This window comes from Myotis brandtii, unplaced genomic scaffold, assembly GCF_000412655.1.
Source record: "Myotis brandtii unplaced genomic scaffold, ASM41265v1 scaffold1403, whole genome shotgun sequence".
In the NCBI taxonomy this organism is placed as follows: domain Eukaryota; kingdom Metazoa; phylum Chordata; class Mammalia; order Chiroptera; family Vespertilionidae; genus Myotis; species Myotis brandtii.
The window spans coordinates 137,157-158,952 of NW_005355009.1; the positions used below are offsets into that span (position 1 = coordinate 137,157).

Consider the following 21,796-nt stretch of genomic DNA (forward strand, 5'->3'; position numbering starts at 1 on the left):
GCCCTGGGCGGCTGGTGGGCTGAGGGGACTGGGGGACTCTGGAGGCAGGCTAGTGGAGTGGCCGGGCCTGCCTGGGGGTGGGCCCAGCCTTGCCACGCACCTGCCGCCCCGGCGGGGCTAAGGGAACTGGGTGCCACGATCTTGTGGCTTTGGGCACCACCATCTTTGAGGGTGTGGCAGTCAATTAGCATATTCCCTCCTTATTGGCTGTGTATGCCACCATCTTTGTGACAGCGTGAGGGTCAATTTGCATATTCCCTCTTTAATAGATAGGATATTACATAGCAAGTTGAAATATAGAATGCTTTAATGTTTTAGATTTATCCTTTCTTATGAGTCTTAGAAATAAGCAAAAAGCTACACACACACACACACACACACACATATACATATAGCAGTATCAGTGAATATGGTATAATTACTGACAAATTATCCAAATTGCTTAGTCTATACAAAAATGACATAAACATACTATATACAAAAAGTGTTAGAGACAACAAATGAAACTTTATACAAGATACTTGATACCATTGGTATTTAACTTTGAATAGCTTTGACCAGAGGACTCAGCCTGTGCATTCTGTTCTGATATGAAGGAATAGTCATATCTCTATAGTATTCTTAGCTACAGAATAGGAATGAATTGGGGGAGAAGGGGGACCTTGTGACACAGTTGAAAAATACAAGTGCACTGTTTAGAAATATGTATACAATTTAGCATGTCATATTATCTGAATTAATTTCTTTCACATTGTTACACTGACCAGTTAAGTGGTCCAGAATACAAAATATAGTCACAGAGAACTCAGTTTCCACACTAATTCCTTGGTACAGTTATTAAAAATTAAAACATTTGCTGACAATACATTGAGGAATTGTGAAAAATACTGACTACTATTAAAGAATTTGAAGACAAGAACCTGTTCAAATGGATAAACAAAAGTGATCAAAAGAAACTCATAGCTGCCTAAGAGTTTTTAAAATTAGAAATGTAGTACTCAGCAAGTATATCAAACCACTTTTCATGTGCTCACTCAGCTTAGAGACTCACAGTAACTGAATTACACATACATTTATACCAAGTATGTACAGTTGAACATAAATATGACGGCTGTTTCTGACATGGTTAATGGTTATGTAAATGGTTACTAAGCTTACACTAGCTTGTGTACTGATCTAGGGAGTCACAGGGTTACTCTGGTACAGTTGACGTTTTTATCTAGTCAGTTTCTTTATATACTTAGTGAAAAACTGATGCACAGAAACTCGAAGTCCCAGCCAGCACTCAGGCCCATCGTCCACTGGAGGCGAAGCTTCGGCTGAAGGAGAAGTTGATTTCGGAGTTCTTGTATTTCCCCCAAGCACCAAACGGCACCACGATGACCGTACTGTTGTCTTCAGCACCATACAGCATTGCCTGCAGGGTTTGGCAGGAAGGAAGAGAAAAACACTGGAAATCAGTCTGTACAAAGAGATATCCTTCCTCTGGCAAGTCAAACTGATTTCACAAAGTTACTAACCCAATTACGTCACAGTGTTTGGGCACCACCATCTTTGAGGGCAGGGCAGTCAATTTGCATATTCCCTCTTTAATAGATAGGATATTACATAGCAAGTTGAAATATAGAATGCTTTAATGTTTTAGATTTATCCTTTCTTATGAGTCTTAGAAATAAGCAAAAAGCTATACACACACACACACACACACACACACACACACACACACACACACACACATATAGCAGTATCAGTCACCGGGTGTCAATGCCCAGTTTATCAGATTGCACGTAGAATAACAGATGACCCAAAACAACCACACTGACTATATTCCACTGCAGCCATTTTGGCAACAGAAACACGAGTGGACTAAGGTATAAGATATGCAGCTCCCGAAGAAGAAAATATCTGCCAAGTATTTAGAATAGGAACTAATACAAGGTATAGATTCACAAGGGGTTAGTCCTTACCTAGCAATTCTGTTTCCAGGAATTTAGCCTAAAGAAATAATAACCTAAGGAAGTGGACATGTATAAAGTTATAACTACAAGAAAGTTTATGCTCCCTACAAAATGAAAAGGTGGCATAAACTAAATTTCATACAGTAGGAGAACTATAAATCAATTTCAGGAATTAATTCAAACAGCAAATGAGATAATCAGCATGGTAAGAAGTACTTGGGATTATATTTAACAGCAAATGTATTTCAAAAGACCTCATAGCCTCAGGCTGGAACTGTGAAGGAAAAGGTTGATCAAAATATCTGATGAAAAAGCTTCAGAAAGTAAAAAAGTTTTACAAACAAATTGAAAGACAGAAAAAAATTGCACTATCAGACAAAGTACTACTATAATTAGTATATAGCAACTTCTTACAATAATCATGAAAAAGACAAGCATACATTTATAATAATAAAAGCATAATATGCTAATTAGACCAGACATCTTTCTGGACGAAGCCGGGGCTGCAAGGGAAGCCCGGGTCCCAGGTGCCTGCTGGCAGCTGGAGGAAGGAAGGCCTACTCTTGCATGAATTTCGTGCATCAAGCCTCTAGTACAGTGGTTCTCAACCTGTGGGTCGTGACCCCTTTGGCGGTCGAACAACCCTTTCACAGGGGTCGCCTAAGACCATCCTGCATATCAGATATTTACATTACGATTCATAACAGTAGCAACATTACAGTTATGAAGTAGCAACGAAAATAATTTTATGGTTGGGTCACAACATGAGGAACTGTATTTAAAGGGCCAGAAGGTTGAGAACCACTGCTCCAGTATAAGATAATGGAAAAAGCAAGCTGTACACTGATGAGAAATATAAGCTATAAAACATACTAGAAAAGTGTAAATTGGAATATCTCTGAAGGGCAATTGGTAAAGATTAAAAGCTTTAGAATACTGTGTATTCTTCACCTAGCAATTTTACTTATAAGACTTTAACCTAAGAAAACAATACCTGAAGAAAATAGATATGCACAAATAGATATAAGAAGTTTATTATAGTGTTCCCCCTACAAAAGGGCAAGGTGAATATGAACTAAATTTGCTGATTAGGGGAACGGTTAAAGGACTTGTGGTACTCAAATATAGTGGAATGCCATGCAGTCATTGTAAATTGCATTGTCCTCATGAATTAGAACACATTATATCAAGACAGGAAGTTGAAAATTAGGAAGGAAGTGATCATCAATGAAACTAGGACCGTTTTCTTAATCTCATGAGCACACATAGTAACCAAGTGAATCATTCATGCTTACCCATTTATTTTTGAGCAAATAATGCTTTTTAAGTAATGTCTTATTGCCTTAATTACAAATATTAATACTTAAAATGTGAGCCATGCTGCTCTCCCTGTGGAGTAGCCATCTCTCTGTCCCATTGCTTCACTAGTAAACTCGCTTTCACTTTAAACTCTAAAAAAAAAATTTGGACCAAATTTGACTCCAGGATTGAAAATGTAAAAAAATCAGGAAATGCCAAAATAGCTGTTGAATTAAACTGTGCCTCTAATGATCGGTGATGGCTCTAACTTAAAAAGCTATCCAAAAAGATATTACACAACACATGGAAATTTTACGTTTTCTCTACCGATATTATCCAGCTTCCAAATTTTAGTTCTGACCAACAGAGTGACATACAACACATCCACACACCTTTTGGTATTTGTTTTTTTCACACCCATCCTCAGAAACCAGAAGTTGACATGCTATAGTGTTCCTATATTGGGTAATGACTTGGAGAGTCTAATTTAATAGTCAAGGGATTGGACTTGGGAAACAGGCTGTCCAAATTGCTGTCTATACAAATTGCTTAATCTATAGTTTGAAGCCCAACAGACAACAAATATTCTGCAGCTTAATAGTTCTGTGACCTTGACTAAATCAATTTCATCTCTGTGCCTCAGTTTCCCTCATTCATTAGAAAGAGATAAAACTAGTTCCAACCTTACAGAGTCATTGTGATAATTAGTGAGTCAAATACTAGGTACATATCAACAGAAGAGTATCTGACACATAGTAAGCAATATTAGTATTTACCATTATAATTTACTATGTGCTGCTACTATTATTTCAAGATGTGTACAAAGCCAAAAAATAAACATAGCACATTTTCTTGGCATATTAATTTTAATTAACTATTTGGGAGAATTGTAAAAAATGTTTTCTTGTGTTTGTGCTTTTTTTAAAATATATTTTTATTGATTTCAGAGAGGAAGGGAGAGGGAGAAAGAGATAGAAACATCCATGATGAGAGAGAATCATTGATCAGCTGCCTCCTGCACACCCCCTACTGGGGATTGAGCCTGCAACCCGGGCACGTGCCCTTGACCAGAATCGAACCCAGGACCCTTCAGTCCGCAGGCCAACACTACCACTGAGCCAAACAGCTAGGGTGTAAAAATGCTTTAAATTGGAAATATTACAGAGTCAAGTGTAAAATTCATTGTACACTGGAGCTGAAACACAAGATTCAAAGAAATCAAGTCTGTGGGGGCCCCTCCAGGCTGTACCAAAACCTGCACCTGGGTTTGTCCTCTCCCACCCCGTCCCCCCACCCTCCCCCAGGGGGACTTTTCTAGCAGAAGCTCAGCTGTATCACCTGTTCAGTCACTGCATGGGCCGCTTCAGTGGGATCATGGCACTGATTGACGAAGTCACAAATCTCTTGACTATTCACCATGAAGTTAATTCCATCCGTAGTGAGGACCAAGAAGCTGTCATGGGCATGATGTAGCTGCAATAAAACCAAATTCATAGGATTATAAACTACACTCGGCCTTGGAATAATCTTCATAATTCGAAGATTTGTTTGCTGAGCGGTCATCTGTGTTTACAGCTTGTAGGCAAACAGAGTGAAAATCGAAGGCTTGTATTTAGGGCAAAAGTAGCAACATTTAGCATCAACCACCAAGGACAAACCTAACATTTACTTAGTAACACCACAAAGGAAGCAGCCAGATGGCGGGGTGCCAGGAGCTGCAAGCTGTAATGGTGGAAGGCTCCGTCTCTGGAGTCAGGCTTCCGAGTTAGAAACCTGCCTCTATTTTTCTGCTGAGCAAACAGAGGTAAGTTGGGCTCCATATGCTCTAGATTTGTTTTCTCTATAAAATGGGGCAGTAGTAGCTATTTTGAATAGAGCCTGGCATATAGTAAATACTGGATAAGTATTTGTTAGAGAAAACAAGTATAAGTGGGCTATCTATCATGCATGAAATCGTTCTGTTAATTAACAAACATTTGCTACCATCATTGGAAGCCTCCACTACACTGTGCCAGGTACTAGCGTGGGACAGGGACTGCAGAGAGGGAAATGTTGGGACGTGTTGGGTAATGTGGACATTACTTAGTAGCAGGCGAAGGATGTCACAGAAACCGAGGTAACGCGATGCTCTAGTGTGATGGAAAAGGAAAGTCAGGTTAGCTTCCAAGTGGCGGTGATGCTACACGATCCATCAGGTGCCGGTAAGGAAGAGCAGGGGCGCCATTCTACGAGAATTCCACAGTGGGTGACACCAAAACCAAACACATCCTCATACAGTGGGCCTGGAAGGTGGTATCTTATGTTCGCTGGAAAGTTTCTCTATCCTTCCCTTAATTACTCCCTTTCAAAAGTTACTGGCTTCGCTTAAGGTTTCCAAGAAAGCTTGTAGCTGGAGACACCTGCTTTCATTCCTTGCATGTGTAGCAAGTGTTTGCACGTCCTTTCTTACCTGAATCCTCTTTGTTTCTGGTTCTGCTATCACACCACTGCTTTTAAGATCCAAGTCTCCAAGACTCCTTGTCATCGCAAGTCTGCCATTCACATGAGGCTGTCCCAAACTATTCCACGCCACAAAACCGCCACACTTCTTGATCCTGATCCAGAAGAAGTTAAGACCAAAAAACAAGGCACGGTTATATTTAAGCATGAGGTCAGTTTAAAATGCAAGGTTGCATTCCCATGAAAAGACATAAAAAACATCCTCATCAGTTGGAGGTGGTACCTTTCTTTTTCATCTTTTCTCTCCGGAGTATGGTCAATGGTCAGCTTGATGGATTTTCCTTTTCTACACAAAATAGCCCGGCTATCCCCAACACTGGCGACAACCAGCTCAATACCGTCTCTCAACAGGGCTACTGTGGCAGTAGTCCCAGAGGTCATAACGGTTGCTGTAAACATTGTGAAAAAGAGTGCAAGTTATTGACAGTCCAATGATCGGATATGAAATTTTCATTACAAAATAAAACACAGGCATGTTAAACTAATGCTGAAATGTATCACTTTCATGTAACTAGGGCTATGCCAGTGAAACGCAAATGAACTATGTAAGTAAGAGCATGCAGAGAAAGAAGTATTTGATTCAGTAACAAGGCTCCATGCAAACAGAAAAGGTTGCTGTCCTAATTGGGAAATAATGCACCACTGTCCCCAAATGGCCTCTCTTTATAACAAGGTGAGCTGAGATGAACTGATAATCATTATTATGACACCTTTGTGTGTACATCAGGTGTCAGAATTAAAAGCATTACATTTTAATTAGATTGGCTAATAAGTTAGGATGGCTTAGGTCTACTGAGCCCATTCAGGCAAGCCGACTTTTCTATAATCTATGGACTCAGAGGTTTTCTCTTTCATTTCTTACTCCTATCCTGTGGAAGTAATATCAGTTAACAGGCTAAGCAAAATATGCCAAGGGCATATCATTTGCTCTCCAATAGCTATATTTTATGTTCTTACCTTCTACAACTATTTCAATTTTACAAATGTTTACCCAAAAAAAATCCTGAAATGGTTAAAGACTAATATCCTTTTCTGTTTATCTTTGTGGTACCAGCCATGAAACAAAGTTATGGCCATCATTTTTTTAAAAATTTTTTATTGTTTAAAGTATTACAAAGAGTATTACATGTCTTTTTTTTTTTTGCTGTATTTTGGCCATCATTTTATTAGGAGAAAATTGAGGGGAAGGATGTAATTCATTCTGGTTTCCCATAAGCTTGGTGTAGTTAACACACCACAAGGATCTAACACAATCTGTCTTTGTCCAAATGCAGGACGGCACTGCCAAGTGCTCCTCCCGTGGTTATGCCCTGAGCCCAGAGCATTCCAAGAATATTAATTTTCTGTGACCAATAACGAAATCAAACGTTACATGGCTTGAGGCCACCACTATTTCCCCCATCCCATCCTAACTGCATTTTTTTCATCTTCCTTTGACTTTTTCTGACAGTGTCTGCCCTCAGTTTATTACCACTTGTTAAAAAAAACTTAAGGTGCATTGAGCCTTGCCAAAGAGAGAATACTGTGACATTATGGGCTAAAAAGTAAATCAAACTGGAAGAAATGAAATAAAATAGAGACATTTAAAGCAGGTATTGTCTTTTGTAATGTGGTTAATTCTTTAGAGCACCTACATAAAATATTTAGGTGATAACCCAAAGATGATTTTTCCTTCAAAGGTAGATTTAGGAAAAATGAAGTGCTACTGATTTCACTAATTGAAGCTCAATCTTGGCAATTTTTTAAAAAAGAGACAATTTTTAAAACTTCACCAGCAATGCATTTTGGAAAGATATATATTCGAATCAGTTTATTAAAATGCCTGCTTTAATCAGGAAAGTAAAATGGGAAAAGATGAATAAAGCCTACTTTAACCTTTTATATCCATGCTGAGTTAACTGAGAAATAGCATTTATAGTTCTATCTTCCCATTTGTCTGTTGATTTTGGAACTGTTGTGTCAAAGCAACAATATCTGGGCAATGCTAAATTGTATTCGCCACTGTATAACATATAAGTTTTAGCGTATCAGTGATGTCTGTATTACAAATGTTAACTAGAGTTTTCCAAAACACTATAAAATAGAATCATGAGAGCTTAATCACTGTAATATTTTCAAATTATTGGAAGAGCAGAGAGGGGTTTTATTTACTCAGATGCTACCTGTCCAGGGAGATTAGTTACCTCTCCTTTGTTTAAACTCTCAGCAGCAGCTTTTTAAAAAGTGCCTTTTAATTGGCTGCATCAAAAGAATTAAAATTTCATAAATGACAATTTCAAGTTTAGCTGTTCAGGATTATAATTCATGGCTCTGCCACCTAGGAATTTCAAAGAGCTTATGTTTCCACCAACCCAACTTCACAGTTCCAAAATCCAAGGATTTAAGGGAAAGTTTTCAAAACTAACTGCTGATTCTGGTTTGCTAAGCATCTAAGAATATAAATATTAAATCAACATTTACTTTATTTAACATTTAATATAGAAGTAAAAATGCTCACTTTTTGCGCTAACAACAAAACTATAAAACTAAGACATCTTTCAATAAGTTCTTAACACTCACTGGACATTTCCTACTGCAAGTCATCTCAACTAATGGGGCAAAGAGGATGTGGGAACCTTCCCGTAGTCCAGGCTAGGGACCGCTGGACTCCTTCACCTGGGACAAAATTAAGCTGGTCTCTCTTTCCACTGAAGCCCAGCATATAGTGTCCACGGGCTCCAGGTCTAGAGCTGCTGACCAGGCACAGTTCTCTGCCACAAATAACACGCACAGAGGCAAATAGGAAATTCACCCAGGAATTGTGCTCAAACATTACAAACCTGCAACACAGGGGAGGGCAGGGAAAGAGCTGCAAAATAAGGGGAAGGGTTTTTATTTTGGTGAAAACTTCACTTGCAAATTACATACTATTCCAGGAGATGCCAAATCAAAGATTCCAAAACTCAGTTTGCACATGTTGATGGTATTTTGTAGTCAAGTCTATTTTCTCATCACAGAGTTATACTGTTTTGTTTTGTGGCTTCCCAAGGTAGGAAAAGCCATATACAAATGCATGTGTACCAAAACACACAAGTGGTGACACAGACACACATCTGCATACCTACATACACTCTCACACAACACACACTCACTCGGCCTGAAGAGGAAAGCAGTAGCTTTATTGAGTTAAAAAAAATGCACCGTATATTCGTTTGGTAGCAATATCAGAACTCTCTCAAAATCAGAAAGGAAATTCAAAGTCTAGCACTGAATACAGTATTTGCTGTATTTGACAAAAAGTACATAGAGAAGATGTGAACCACAATATACCACCAAGTTACTGAGATTGAAATATATACCTAGGAGGGATCAAAGCACCTCCTATCCCAGATACAAAGAGAAACACATTTGTTAATGGAGCTCAATGCAGGGATTTAGTATCTAGAAGCCCTTTTCTTTTCTTCAGTAGAATGATTGTTTAAATAAAGGCTAGTAGAGCTCTTGAGCTTTATATATAATTCATAAAGTGGGTGTTTCTGCAGCTCTCTCTTTCTCCCAGTGTTGCAGGTCAACATATCACAACAAAAATGATCAAGATTTTGAATGGCAACAGAAAGAGTAAAAGCTGTACTGTTCAAGGCATAATCCCCATCCCCCCTGGTAATTATGCAACTGTGCAAACAGCACTATGTATAGACCAATACAGTTTCAATATTTATTTAAAATGGGTGTTCCAGACATGTGTGACACATGAACACCAAAGTCAGGGCTGAGATCAGTAACAGCACAGTAAGAATATCTCTTCAGTGCCATCCCTATTTTTTTTTCTCTTTTGGCTCCCCTAGCATAAGAAGGGTATTCAAAAACATTGCCTTTCTAACACCGGCTGTGTTGTCGTTAAATTCTTCCATAAAGAGATCACATAGTATGAAGAGCATGGAAGTTTCCGATGAGACTCACAATGCTGTCACCATCTCCAACTCTGAACGTCAGAGCAAGTCTTCCCGTTTTTATCCATTTGTCTCTTGAGAAGTTTTGTTGCTTTCAAACCTTAAGCAATCTAGAAACACTCTGAGGAGTTCATAGGACATACAGAATTACAACCTAAGTTTTCTACCGTCTGGTTTAAGTGGCAGTTTGTTCATAAGCAATAGACTAATGGGATCATTTGAATTTACTTGCTGGTTAATTATTAAAATATATATGACTGGTGTAAATGGAATATAAAATTTTCAAAGATGGTGATGAAATTAATTATTTGTAAATAAGGGTAAATTAAAAATTCGTCAACAAATCAATAAAAATAGCAAACAATTTCTTAGGGGCTAGAGTCTTGCCATTTCATCATAAGTGGCATTCTTATTTTTTTCTCAAATACTCCCAGTTTAAACTGAAATAGTAAATATTTTAAGTGCAAATGGGATCATTTTAAGTACTTTATGCAGATGTGACAGTTTTGGACTAGAGTCTTTTTTTTTTTAAATCAACTGGTTGCCTCCCATATGTGCAACTTAGGTATGTGCCTGACTGGGAATCGAACCCGAGACCTTTTGGTCCACAGGACAATGTTCCAACCAACTGAGCCAGGGCTGGATTAAAGTCTCGATGAGAATGTTTTATTTTTACTTTATTTTCACTTTCTCTTAAGAAAGCTAATATAGTATGATTGAGGGGTACTCCTCTCATTTATACCTGAAATTCCAATATAATTCATTCCTATGATTAAACCAATCTTTTTTCAGGTTTCCCCTACTTAAAATTCCCCACCTGCAAGCTACTCACAGGAAGCATTAAAGGAGAAAATACGGCTAATGCTAAAAGAAAGGTGAAGGAAACTGGAGAGGGCAAACTGCAATTACTGCACAATTTTATGTAACTAATACTGGTCCTACCCATATTTATGTTGAAAAGAATACTGTCACCCGGCCAGCGTGGTTGAGCATTGACCTATGAACCAGGAGGTCATGGTTCCATTCCCATCAATACATATGCCTGGGTTGCAGACTTGATCCCCAGTAGGGGGTATGCAGGAGGCAGCCAATCAATGATTCACTCTCACTGTTAATGATTCTCTCTCATTGTTGATGTTTCCATCTTTCTCCCTCTCCCTTCCTTTCTGAAATCAAAAATATATATATTTTTAAAAATAATATTGTCCATTCTTATAATACTGACACTGCTTTAGTTCTTAAAAAAAAAAAAATTTAAATAATAGCTTTGAAATCTGAAATGGCCTAAGGGTTTTCTTGATCCAAAAATTGAAAAGTTAAACAATATAAAACATTCTATTTTTAGTGACTTTAATACATTTGATAAAATAGGCCTCAAATGTCTACTGGCACTTTTTGCCATTTTTTAAAGCCTTGGCAACTTATTAAGAATTTTAAAGTTGTTCTCAAAATACTTATTAAAAAATACAGACTAATTGATCTATAAAATGCAAAATAAGATTTAAAAACAACAATGCCATAATAGACCTTATTTCTTTTAATAATAGACTAAGCATTATTCTGACTTGCTCCATTATACTTGCAAACAAATGGCCATTAAATGAAAAATAAATTTTAGAATATTATTAAAGTTTTTTTAAATTGATTTTAGAGAGATGAAGGGAGAAAAACATGGATTTGGTGTTCCACTTATTTATGCATTCATCAGTTGATTCTTATATGTGTCTTGCCCAGGGATCGAACCTGCAACCTTAGTATATCAGGAGATGCTCTAACCAACTGAACTACCCAGCTAGGGCTGAAAGTTCTGATCATTAACTCAAAGCATGTGACAAAGGAACTAAATTAAATAAATACATTTTAATTTCATTATTAGAAATGGATTACATTTTTTATAATTAATTTCTTTGAACAACCTCTATTTATATGAGAAAGGCATCATTACTAAGTTTCTTTTAAGGTCAGCAAGTTAAGTAAATTCTCTCCCTAAATTCTGAATTTCCTTTAGTTATAATTTATTATTTCATAAATGACTGGGGCCTGACCAGCATGGCTCAATGGTTGAGCATTGACCTATGAACCAGGAAGTCTGGGTTTGATACTAGGTCAGGGCACATGCCCCGGCTGCAGGCTCAATCCCCAACAGGAGGCAGCCTATCGATGATTCTCATCATTAATATTTCTCTCTCTCTCTCCCTCTCTCTTCCTCTCTGAAATCAATAAAAATATATTTAAAAAAATAAATGACTGGGATCTTCTACTTAACACTGAATCTATTATTGTTTTAAGCATCCTGTTGATTAGATCATTTACAAAAAGGTTGGCTGCACCCATGAAGGATTTATGCTTTGGATTGCTGTCCACATTCCCATGTTGAACTTGAACATTCTCTTCTGAAAACTTTGCCAGGTTAAGTTCTGCCTGTTTATAGAACAACTAGGGCACAGCACCTGCACCATAGCTGGTAAACAGCGTGGTATGAGATACAGCCAATCTGGTTATGAAAGAAATAAGCATACCAATATGGATACCAATTTTCAGTTATAAAAATTAAGTGATCAGAAAGTGTTTTAATCTCCTTTTTCCTTCATATATTTTACCCATTAAGAATAGTCTTATGCCTAAAATTTACCCTCTCTTGACCCCTATTTTTCATAAGATGAGGGATCAATTAGAAGGAAGAAAAGTCCAAAGGAATAAAAGGGAAAATTAGCCTGAATGAATCCCTGAACAAAGATGAACTCTAATGCTTTTCTGAGGCTTATGACAATGAAAAGTTCCTCAATAATGAGGGGGAAGCCCTGGCCAGGTAGGTCAGTTGGTTAGAGCATCATCCATCCAGATACACCAAGGTTGAGGGTTTGATCCCCAAAGAAGCAACCAAGGAATGCATAAGTAAGTGGAACAACAAATCAATGTTTCTCTCTCTCCCCTGCTCATATAAATTTTTTTAAAAAGCAGAAAATCCTCTTAATGAGTCATCCTAGAGACATTTTCTCTAATCCTCATCATTAAATATGCCCAGGAGAGAGGCCACAGTGGGTGCAGGAAAACCCCAGCAACTGCCCTTTGTCTCTCTCTGAGTTTCAGTTTCTTATCTTGGAACTGGGGGGAATTGCCATTTGCAGGCACTCCAACAGAAAATTGTGAAAATGACATTTCTGTGGTGCACTTTAAACAAAAGGATGAACCAAACATACATTAATATTATTGCATGATTCATTTTCATTCTATCTGCATACATTTATATGGTTGTTGCAGAAGTTTTCAAAATTAACTTTATAAGCAAAAACTATGGGAGCCGGCTAACTAGAAAACATTAACTACGTTTTCTAAAATGGTTTTGATAAGTTTAGTCAAAATCAGAAACATTTACGTACTTTCAATATTTAAGAACAAGCAGCACACAAAATTTTAAATTCACCTTGTGTTTAACACTAAAACAAAATATCACTAGTTACAACAGGAATGTGCAAGATCAAGCTTTTTTTAAGAAGGAGGAGAAAAAATATCTTCATTCTAATTATACAAAGTAGTATGTGCTAGTCATTGTCCTTTCCTGTCTAGGACCAATTAGCAATTTTCTCCTTGCCTGACCAATAACTGTCCTGACTAGATGAGATGATGTGTAGTGTATTTCAATTATTTGTTCATCAGATTCATCTAAACAAAAATAATAAACCCTCTCATAGTATGGATATCTTGTCCATAAAATGTTCAAACAGATAAAAAAGTTTTTAAAAATATTTTAAAATTGATTTCAATATCAAAACCATTTTGAAGCTTCAATTTCTGAAAAATTCTCCAATACACATATTTCATTTAAAAGGGAGGTACTACCATTAGTTTGGATTCCAAACAGCATTTAAAGTGGTTCTTTATATAAAATCATTTTCCACATAAACATTTTTACAAATAAAGTTCCATTAAAATTCCCACCCCTAAAGAGCTTAAATTGTTTCCATTTTATCCAGATATTCCCCAGGACCCTAAGGAATGTGATTGTTTTACTTACCATCAGCAGACAGATGGGCATGACTCGCAAAGGCTTTATCTATTTCTAGAAAAGCCAAGGTCAACACAGTTTCCAAGTTCTTCTCCTTGGGAAGCAAATCCCTTTGTGGAGAGGGAAAAAAAAAGAGCCCCAAAATATCATTTTACAATAGTTGTCTCCTCTTCCTCTCATCTCCTCTCCTTCAGGTCATTCTAGCTAGCAGTCACTCCCTACAATGGACCCCCATGGCTTGCCTCTCAGGTGCTCGTTAAGTGTCTCCTAAGTGATAAAGCCTCTAAGGACACTAAAATAAAAGTCTAAATTCCCATATTAGAAGATTAATCATTACTGCACCTACAATTACTAGCATGTACAGTACATAATACTTGATAATGATAATAAACACTGTTAATGGATTTACTATTCTATGCTTCTTATTATTTTAGAGTGTACTCTCTCTATGTATCAGAAATAAGTTTGCTGTAAAACAGTAACCATGTTACACCAGCAGCAGCCTCATACATCTCATACTACCCTGAAAGGTCAAGTTCTTCCTTATTAAATTAAGTCACTGAGTTCTTCTGCAGAACAAGGCAAAATACGCTTAAGTCACCTAATGAACAGTATGAACAACTATACACAGGAAGACAAGACATAGTCATAGCCACAACTCTGTCACGTTTCCCCCTCTTTTGATGCTAGCAGTAGTGTGATCCTCAAAAATACATTATACTAATTGCATTAAATAAACTATGTAAAGGGCTCCAAAACACCCACATTAAATGCATTTCCCCATACGAATGCCAATTATCTAAAGCTATTTTCAACAAGTGTTCAAAGCTATTCATGCCACTTGAGAGTATAATTACTATTTATGGAAGCACCAGGTACCATGTACTAGTAAAATGTTTCCAATAGATTCTTATAACACATGAGATCGTGTACTTTATGTTAATTCACTTGAAATAATCACAAATCAAGTACCATGGATTCTGGTTGTTAAAAGAAACAATAGGCCAAAATGGAGTCACTTGTGCTAAGCCCACACCACCAAAACAAGGCTTAATAATACCTAAGTCAATTGCAGTTCCAACCTTTCCCAGGAATAGTAATCTCAACTGGTCAGTCTGGAATTTTCTGGTTAGCACAAATGAGGTAACCTGCCACATAGGCTCTTTCCATTAATCAGAGGGAGAAGTAATCTGCTCTTTCCTTATCCCTTTTCCCCTCTGCCTACAAAAGCCTTCCATTTGGTTGAGCTCCTGGGAGCCCCTTTCTATTTGCTAGATGGGATGCTAGATTCAGGGATCATTCAATTAGATATCAAGCCAATTAGATATTTAAAATTTGCTCTGTTGAATTTTTGATATTTAACATGGCCAATGCTATCACCGGGGGAGTTGTTAAAACATATGTTTCTGAAATGGTAATAGTCGTCAGTAATAAATGGAATGCTTAAGCTAGTTCTTATTCATGAAACAATTATAAAACCACTCAAATAACTATATTAACACTGAACATCTAAGCCAAAAGGTTAAAGTTTAAACATAAAGGCAAACTGCAAGTTCAAGAGCGAAAATCACCCTACGTACATGATGCATTTCTCCATGTGGGTTTGACAGAAATCAGCAGCTGCAGGCCCGCCATGTCCATCGTAAACCGCAAAATACAGGACCTCATCGGTCAGCTGAGCAAAGTCAAATCTATCTTCATTCTCTTTCCGTTTGCCAATCTGTGAGGCACAGCCCACCTTCTCCAAGCTGATTTTGGGTATTGGCTTGCCATACTTAATGCTGGGCGGTAGCAGAATTGGCTCATCAATGCGGTTGTCCCAGATCCCAAAATTATCCCAGGTGGCTGGACGCCCACTACCATCTGGGTCAAACCGAGAACACCTGGGCTCTGAAGTGGAGCTGTGGCATGTGGGTGTCACCCGCCGGTCATCCTGCAGCAGGCGGGAGCTTAGCAGCACTCTCCTTCTCACCTGGCTCCCACCACTTCTAACCAAAGTAATTAAGGCAGCTGTTGACATAACTCAAATCCAAAGGACTCAGTAGTCAGGGAAAGGTCAATGAACAATAATGGAATGTCTTCAAGAAAAATGATGCAACTAAATGAAAAGAAAGAGAGAGAGACTCCATCAGCAATTCTGAATATAACTGATATATTATTAGAGATTACCAAAAATGAAGGCATTAAAGAATGTGGCACCTAACAGCCAACTTCTAAGGATAGCGGACCAAAAATGACCCACTATTTACCCCATTCGGAGTTTAACTTCTATAAAATTTTGACAATGTGCACGTAGCATATAGAATCAAGCTTTAACCTACAATCACCTTGGGATCTAGTTAAAATGCACTGACTCAGTCTGTGTGCATGGGGGCCCAAGATTCTGCATTTCTAACCAGCTCCCTGGTGATGCCTGCCTGGTCCAGCAGGCCGACACTTTAAGTAGCAGGAATATAGGATACGGGTATAAATATTCTTCCCTTTATTAACTCCATTGCTCTGAAGAAAAGGGATAAGTATTACTAACAATGTTTCTTACAGGAGATAGAAATAAGAGAAGAAAAAATAACTGGTTAATCGAATGTTTATGATAGTTCTGTACCCAAAGAGTGTCCCAGTCTCAGCAAAGACACACTTAGGATCTAAGCTCTGTTATGTTTCAAGATTTCTCCACTTACTAAACTTTACATATGTACATTGGTTCATGCAAACACTCCTAGAGGCACAGGATAAGCCAGTTCTGATGTTTCCCTTTGTGGTAGACACTCCCGGGGAAGGTGTGTGATCTCGGGATTGAGGCGCATGCATTTGTGACCAGCAACCCTGATTGATGAGCAACTGATCTGTGCATTTACATTAACAGTTGCAGCTCTCCCCTCACACAGCCCCAGGAGCCCAACTACACTCATGCCTGCAACTACAGCAGGAGACAGCACCAGAGACTGAACTACATTTCTTTGAAATGATTATTCTGCACCCCCACTTCTGGACTCTGTCCCAAAGCTAATCCTAAAACTTCACCCGGGTATGGTCGGGGGAATTCCTACACCCTAGCGGGAAAAGCTGTTTCTGGCAGTTTTCTATACAAAACTAGTGCTAAGCAGAAATCCATCTCCATAGTACTTTGTTCTGTTATTATTATTAATTAAAAACATAGCATGAAGTTAAGATTTAATAATGCCAATGGGGGGTATGCAGATGTTCTATTATTCTCAATTGTATGTTTGAATAATTTCACAATAAAAAATGAGTTTGAAAAAATAGATTTCCCCAAAAGGCACAAACATACACAATACAAACAAGCCCAGTTGAGTGAATCTATAAGAAAATGTGTTATAGATTTCAAAAAATCATTTTCAAATAAATTTTTGGAAATCGGTGTCGCTATGTATAGGAAGGGCCATTACTCCTTTCAGTGAGTAAAGCAGTAAAAGGAAAGAATGAAGTTCCAAAGAACACCCCTAGATATTTAAGCAATGAAAGACATGAGCTCTGACTTCATAGTATTTAGAATAAAGACAACCCTCCCCACCAACAATGAATCCTATATAATAAAAGAGTAATATGCAAATGGACCAAACTGCTGAATGACCGGTAGCTATGACATGCACTGATCACCAGGGGGCAGACGCTCAACACAGGAGCTGCCCCCTGGTGGTTAGTGCCCTCCCATAGGGGGGGCACTGCTCAGCCACAAGCCAGGCTGATGGCTGGTGAGCACAGCAGCGGTGGCAGGAGCCTCTTCCACCTCCAGGCAGCACTAAGGACATACATCCCCCCCCCCTGCCGAGGGCTCCTAGACTGCTAAAGGACACAGGCCAGGCTGAGGGACCCTCTCCCTACCCTACCCCCCCCCCCCCCCCCCCCCCCCACACTGGGTCTCTAGTGTTATCATAAAAGACTTAGAAGGCCATTCCCTCTTGGCCTTTTAGCTGATATCATGTATAAAAGACTGAAACTCACTTCTTTTATGACAATGTTGGAGGCGGTGGAGACAGCATCTCTGGTTATCAAGTATCTAAGAGAAGTAACACATTCCACTACAAAAGAAGAGGTATTTATTCCTTCAATTCTCATTGAAGGTTATATTTTATTCAGCTACAATAACTGTCAAATAAAGGTGATGACTTGTGGAGAAATGTCAAACTATAACGCAATCTAGCAAGTAAGAGAACTAAGTACTACTTATTGATACAGATAATTCACAAAGCAGCTTTATTACATCTAGAAAAAAGTAAAAACTTTAAGTGTGTTGATGAGCAAACTCATTCATTTTGAAGAGTGCACCAAATATTAGCAAAGTACTCTTTTGGTTTCAGTCTGAAAGCATGTATGTTATCTTCAGCCTTAGGCCATTTTGCAGTCTTATGCACCTCCTTTAAACAAGAATTCTGAAATTACAAACAATATAGAATAAAGTTCTTCTGCAGTTTTTATGGGATACTCTTGTTCCCCCACCCCTTGCTCTATCTTCCAAATATAAAAAAAAATTAAAATGAAACAGCTGCATTCTCAGCAGGGAACAAATATCCACTGAAAACATTATTAAATGTTTTAAAGAATGAAATAAAATGCAAGTTGGGCCTTGGCTGGGGCTCAGTGGTTAGAGCGTTTACCCGTGCAAGGAAGGGTCTTGGGTTCAGTTCCCGATCAAGAGAAAGTACCTGGATTACGTACCAGGTTTGATCTCTACCCCAGAGGCACCTGTGGGAGGCAACCTCTCTCTCTCTCTCTCTCTCTCTCTCTCTCCCTCTCTCTCTCTCCTCTCTCTAAAAATCAATGGAAAAAATATACTCGGGTGAGGATTAGCCAAAAAAAAATGTTTGGTTTTTCTTTATGCCCACATGTATTAAAAGCAATAATCAAATTGGCCTCCTTCCTCATTTATTATCTGCACAAGCATCTCAGAGAGTAAGCAGAATAGTCATAGAGAAGCATTTCCTTTAAGGCCTACTATTGGCATAGATGAAATGTCAGGCAAACATATAGCTAGTTTACATAACTAAGACAGCATCAATTATGCAAGCAGGAAACGTTGTATAGGAAGTGGTTCCATCCGCTTTCCCATAAGCAATAACTAAGTCATACTAATCTTCCCCATATTCCCAAGGAAACAATCCAAAGAGGACCTGTGTTCCCAAGCTAAGTAACAACTTTGAACTAACACTGAACATCAAAAGGTTTCCTCCATTGCTTCACACTAGGAATCAGCCAACAGCTCTCCAGCTGCCCAAGGAAATGAATATGTACCAATTATCAGGCAAGAGAGTAGAACATATGATATAAAAAACACAAAAGAGCCTAAAAAAAAAGTAGTGTTTCTTTTTTTTTTTTTAATCAGTGTTCTTTATAATAAAAAGAGTGGAGAGCAAACTGACAAACACTTAAATATTTTTATTGTCAGTTCAGCAATTATAAATCAGCATGTATTTATGATTCTGCTAACTAGAAAAGTTATTCAGGAGTCATTTATGTCAATCTTTCAATTGAAAATCAAGGCTAGCTTATTTCTATAAACCATTTTAACATTTATATTCAATCTTTGAAAGTAAAAGTCATCCAAAAGGGTCAAAGGGCAGAAGTAATTCTGCTTGAAAGCCATTTGAAGACACAAAAATGTCAGCATTAAATGGACTAAGAGCACCAGAAAACATAATTATACACATCATATTCTACTAGCAAAAGTAAAACGTAAAAACTATGCGAGCAAGAAAATAAAGGTAAATAACTTGATTGGACCCAGCTACATAACAGATGTTATTTATATAAGCAACACAAACTTTATTGATCGTTATATACCAAAAGGAGGAAAAAATCAATCTTCCACTTAGACCAAACTGTTTTCCAAATTCCTTTTTTTAAAAAAATATATTTTATTGATTTTTTACAGAGAGGAAAGGAAAGGGATAGAGAGTTACAAACATCAATGAGAGAGAAACATCAATCAGCTGCCTCCTGCACACCCCCTACTGGGGATGTGCCCACAACCAAGGTACATGCCCTTGACCGGAATCGAACCTGGGACCCTTCAGTCCACAGGCCGACACTCTATCCACTGAGCCAAACCGGTTAGGGCTCCAAATTCCTTTTTATTTCCCAATCAAAAGGAAAATGTATAGCTCACAAATTTACTTTAATCACATGATTTTTTAAAAAAATTCACACACACACACACACACACATACACACCCCTATATATTCTACATATTGTCATTAAATAAACTGAAAGTACTTTCCTTTTTTATCATTTTCAAATTGATTTGTGTGACCAGGCCTACTCCATCTTCCTCTTCCTCAATGCTTTTACTAGCTAATCTGATCATCTGTCACAGAACTCTGACTAGTGAAAAAAGTTGGCCCCTAGTTTAACAATCCTGACTGGGGTCTGGGAGGAGGTGGATGGAGGGGATTCTCAGCAAAGGCATAGAAAGTAAGTGAGAGGCATAGAAATTCTACCTAAAATCGCTGGTGAAAGCCCACATCCTGAAAGTAGGAAATCTCATGTGAAAAGCATCAGGCAGGACAAAAAACACATTTAGTTTGTAGTAAACTTCTGAAGTACATACCGTACTTGATTGAAAAACAAAAGGGGTGTGTGAAGAAAAGCCACCCATACTGCTACCAGATCTCTATGCCAATTTTACGCTGCATTTTACAAACCCTCAATGGTTTAAACACCTCAGAACTTCCCTTCTGGAGAAGGAAGGCACTTTCTCTGGCAGGCGAGTGCACTTGGGCTTTGTGTTAAACTGCTCTTGACTGCTGGAAGCAGGTCAAAAGGGCAGTTTATTTGTCCTTTTAAAGCCATGACAAAATTAGTCAGGAGGTCTAAGAATTAGTACTACCCAAACCTGCTTCAACTTATCCTTCCAGCAAAAATATGTCTAAGTATTCATAGCTGCTCATTAGAAAGTGGTGGTACTCAGGCATATTTACATCAGTAACTTCCATAATGGAAACACCAGGTAATTTTAATATTCTTAAGTCAAACATTTTTTTATCAACTTTTAAAAAACAAACAATGCACCCCAATAAATTCAAATGGTATGGACCGCTCCAGAATGTATTTCAGAAAATTTGGAGTCTAATATCTCTTCATCAGTACCCCGGCTAGGAGGAAGGGAAAGAAAATTGACTAGTTTAAACAAGGGAAAAAACAACAGAAACTCATATGATTCCCCTTAGGTTTGATGGGAGCCTGTGTTTAGATGCGTGAATAAAGAAAAGAACATGGGAGCAGTGAAAAGTACTCATTATTCTAATTCCACAGATATCACTTAAAACATTTTAGTTAATGTGGATATAACTCACAGACTATTTCAAACCTGTACCTTTATACTCCATTGGAGAATTTTCCTTTACATCCTATCCTACATCACTAGCACCTCTCCCCTCTCCTTTCCTCTTCTCTAAGAGCCCTGTCAAGGGAAGTGCCTGTGTTAGTGGTCAACAATGAGTGATTTAACGTTGCAAAATAATAATAATAATTAGTAGTAGTAGTAGTAGTAGTAGTAGTAAGATCTCACTACCCAAAAATCATTCCTAAATACTTTATCACAGAGGTGCTTCTGTTCTTTTCCCAGAATACAACGAAACCATTGCTGTTTTTCAGGACCATTATGACCTGTCGTTTTAGTAGTCGCTTATTGTGAAACCACAGGCTACCTCATCCCAAAGCACTGGCGGAGGGTAAAAAGGACTACAAGGCCGTGTTGCATCTTTCCAGCCTAAAGCTGTCCACAGAGAGGCCACTGGAGCTCCAGAAACTCCAAATTCCCTGGCTAATTCCACCGTAGTCTCGGTCTTTGTCACCGCCTATGAAATCCCTAATCTACAGAACGCGGCAGCTGAAACAGACATCACCAACCACAAGGCCTTGAGATTACAGGGCTCTCCGGCAAAGCAAAATCCACGTCTTCACATCGTCACCAACAAAGGCTCTGCACCCTTCTCCATGCCGAGCCCCTGAAAAGCTCGCCCTCGCACGGTTCAGGGTCAGGAGCTCGGCCCGCTGGCCGCGGCCGAGGAGAGTCCGGTGTGATCCTCTGCAGAAAGCACACCCTCCCGCCCGCGCCGCGCGGCAGGTGGCTGGGTCCCCCCTGCAC

The 21,796-nt window shown here is 38.4% G+C and overlaps 1 protein-coding gene across 4 annotated transcripts in view; it reads right to left on the bottom strand.

Moving 5' to 3' along the window:
• Positions 1-736: 736 nt before the first annotated feature.
• The window catches only part of PPM1K (protein phosphatase, Mg2+/Mn2+ dependent, 1K), a 21,852-nt gene continuing 792 nt past the window's right edge, over positions 737-21,796 (bottom strand). For 3 of the 4 annotated variants that reach the window (XM_005860814.2, XM_005860815.2, XM_005860816.2), the window contains exons 2-7: positions 15,272-15,789; positions 13,701-13,801; positions 5,980-6,145; positions 5,707-5,851; positions 4,596-4,730; positions 737-1,417 (exon numbers count right to left, since the gene is read on the bottom strand). In XM_005860814.2, the coding sequence (XP_005860876.1) occupies positions 1,286-1,417; positions 4,596-4,730; positions 5,707-5,851; positions 5,980-6,145; positions 13,701-13,801; positions 15,272-15,711 (1,119 nt within the window). In that variant the 5' untranslated portion in view covers positions 15,712-15,789 and the 3' untranslated portion in view covers positions 737-1,285. Of the gene's footprint in view, positions 1,418-4,595; positions 4,731-5,706; positions 5,852-5,979; positions 6,146-13,700; positions 13,802-15,271; positions 15,790-17,654; positions 17,732-21,796 lie in introns of all 4 variants that reach the window. The other variant, XM_014535243.1, reaches the window with a different exon arrangement.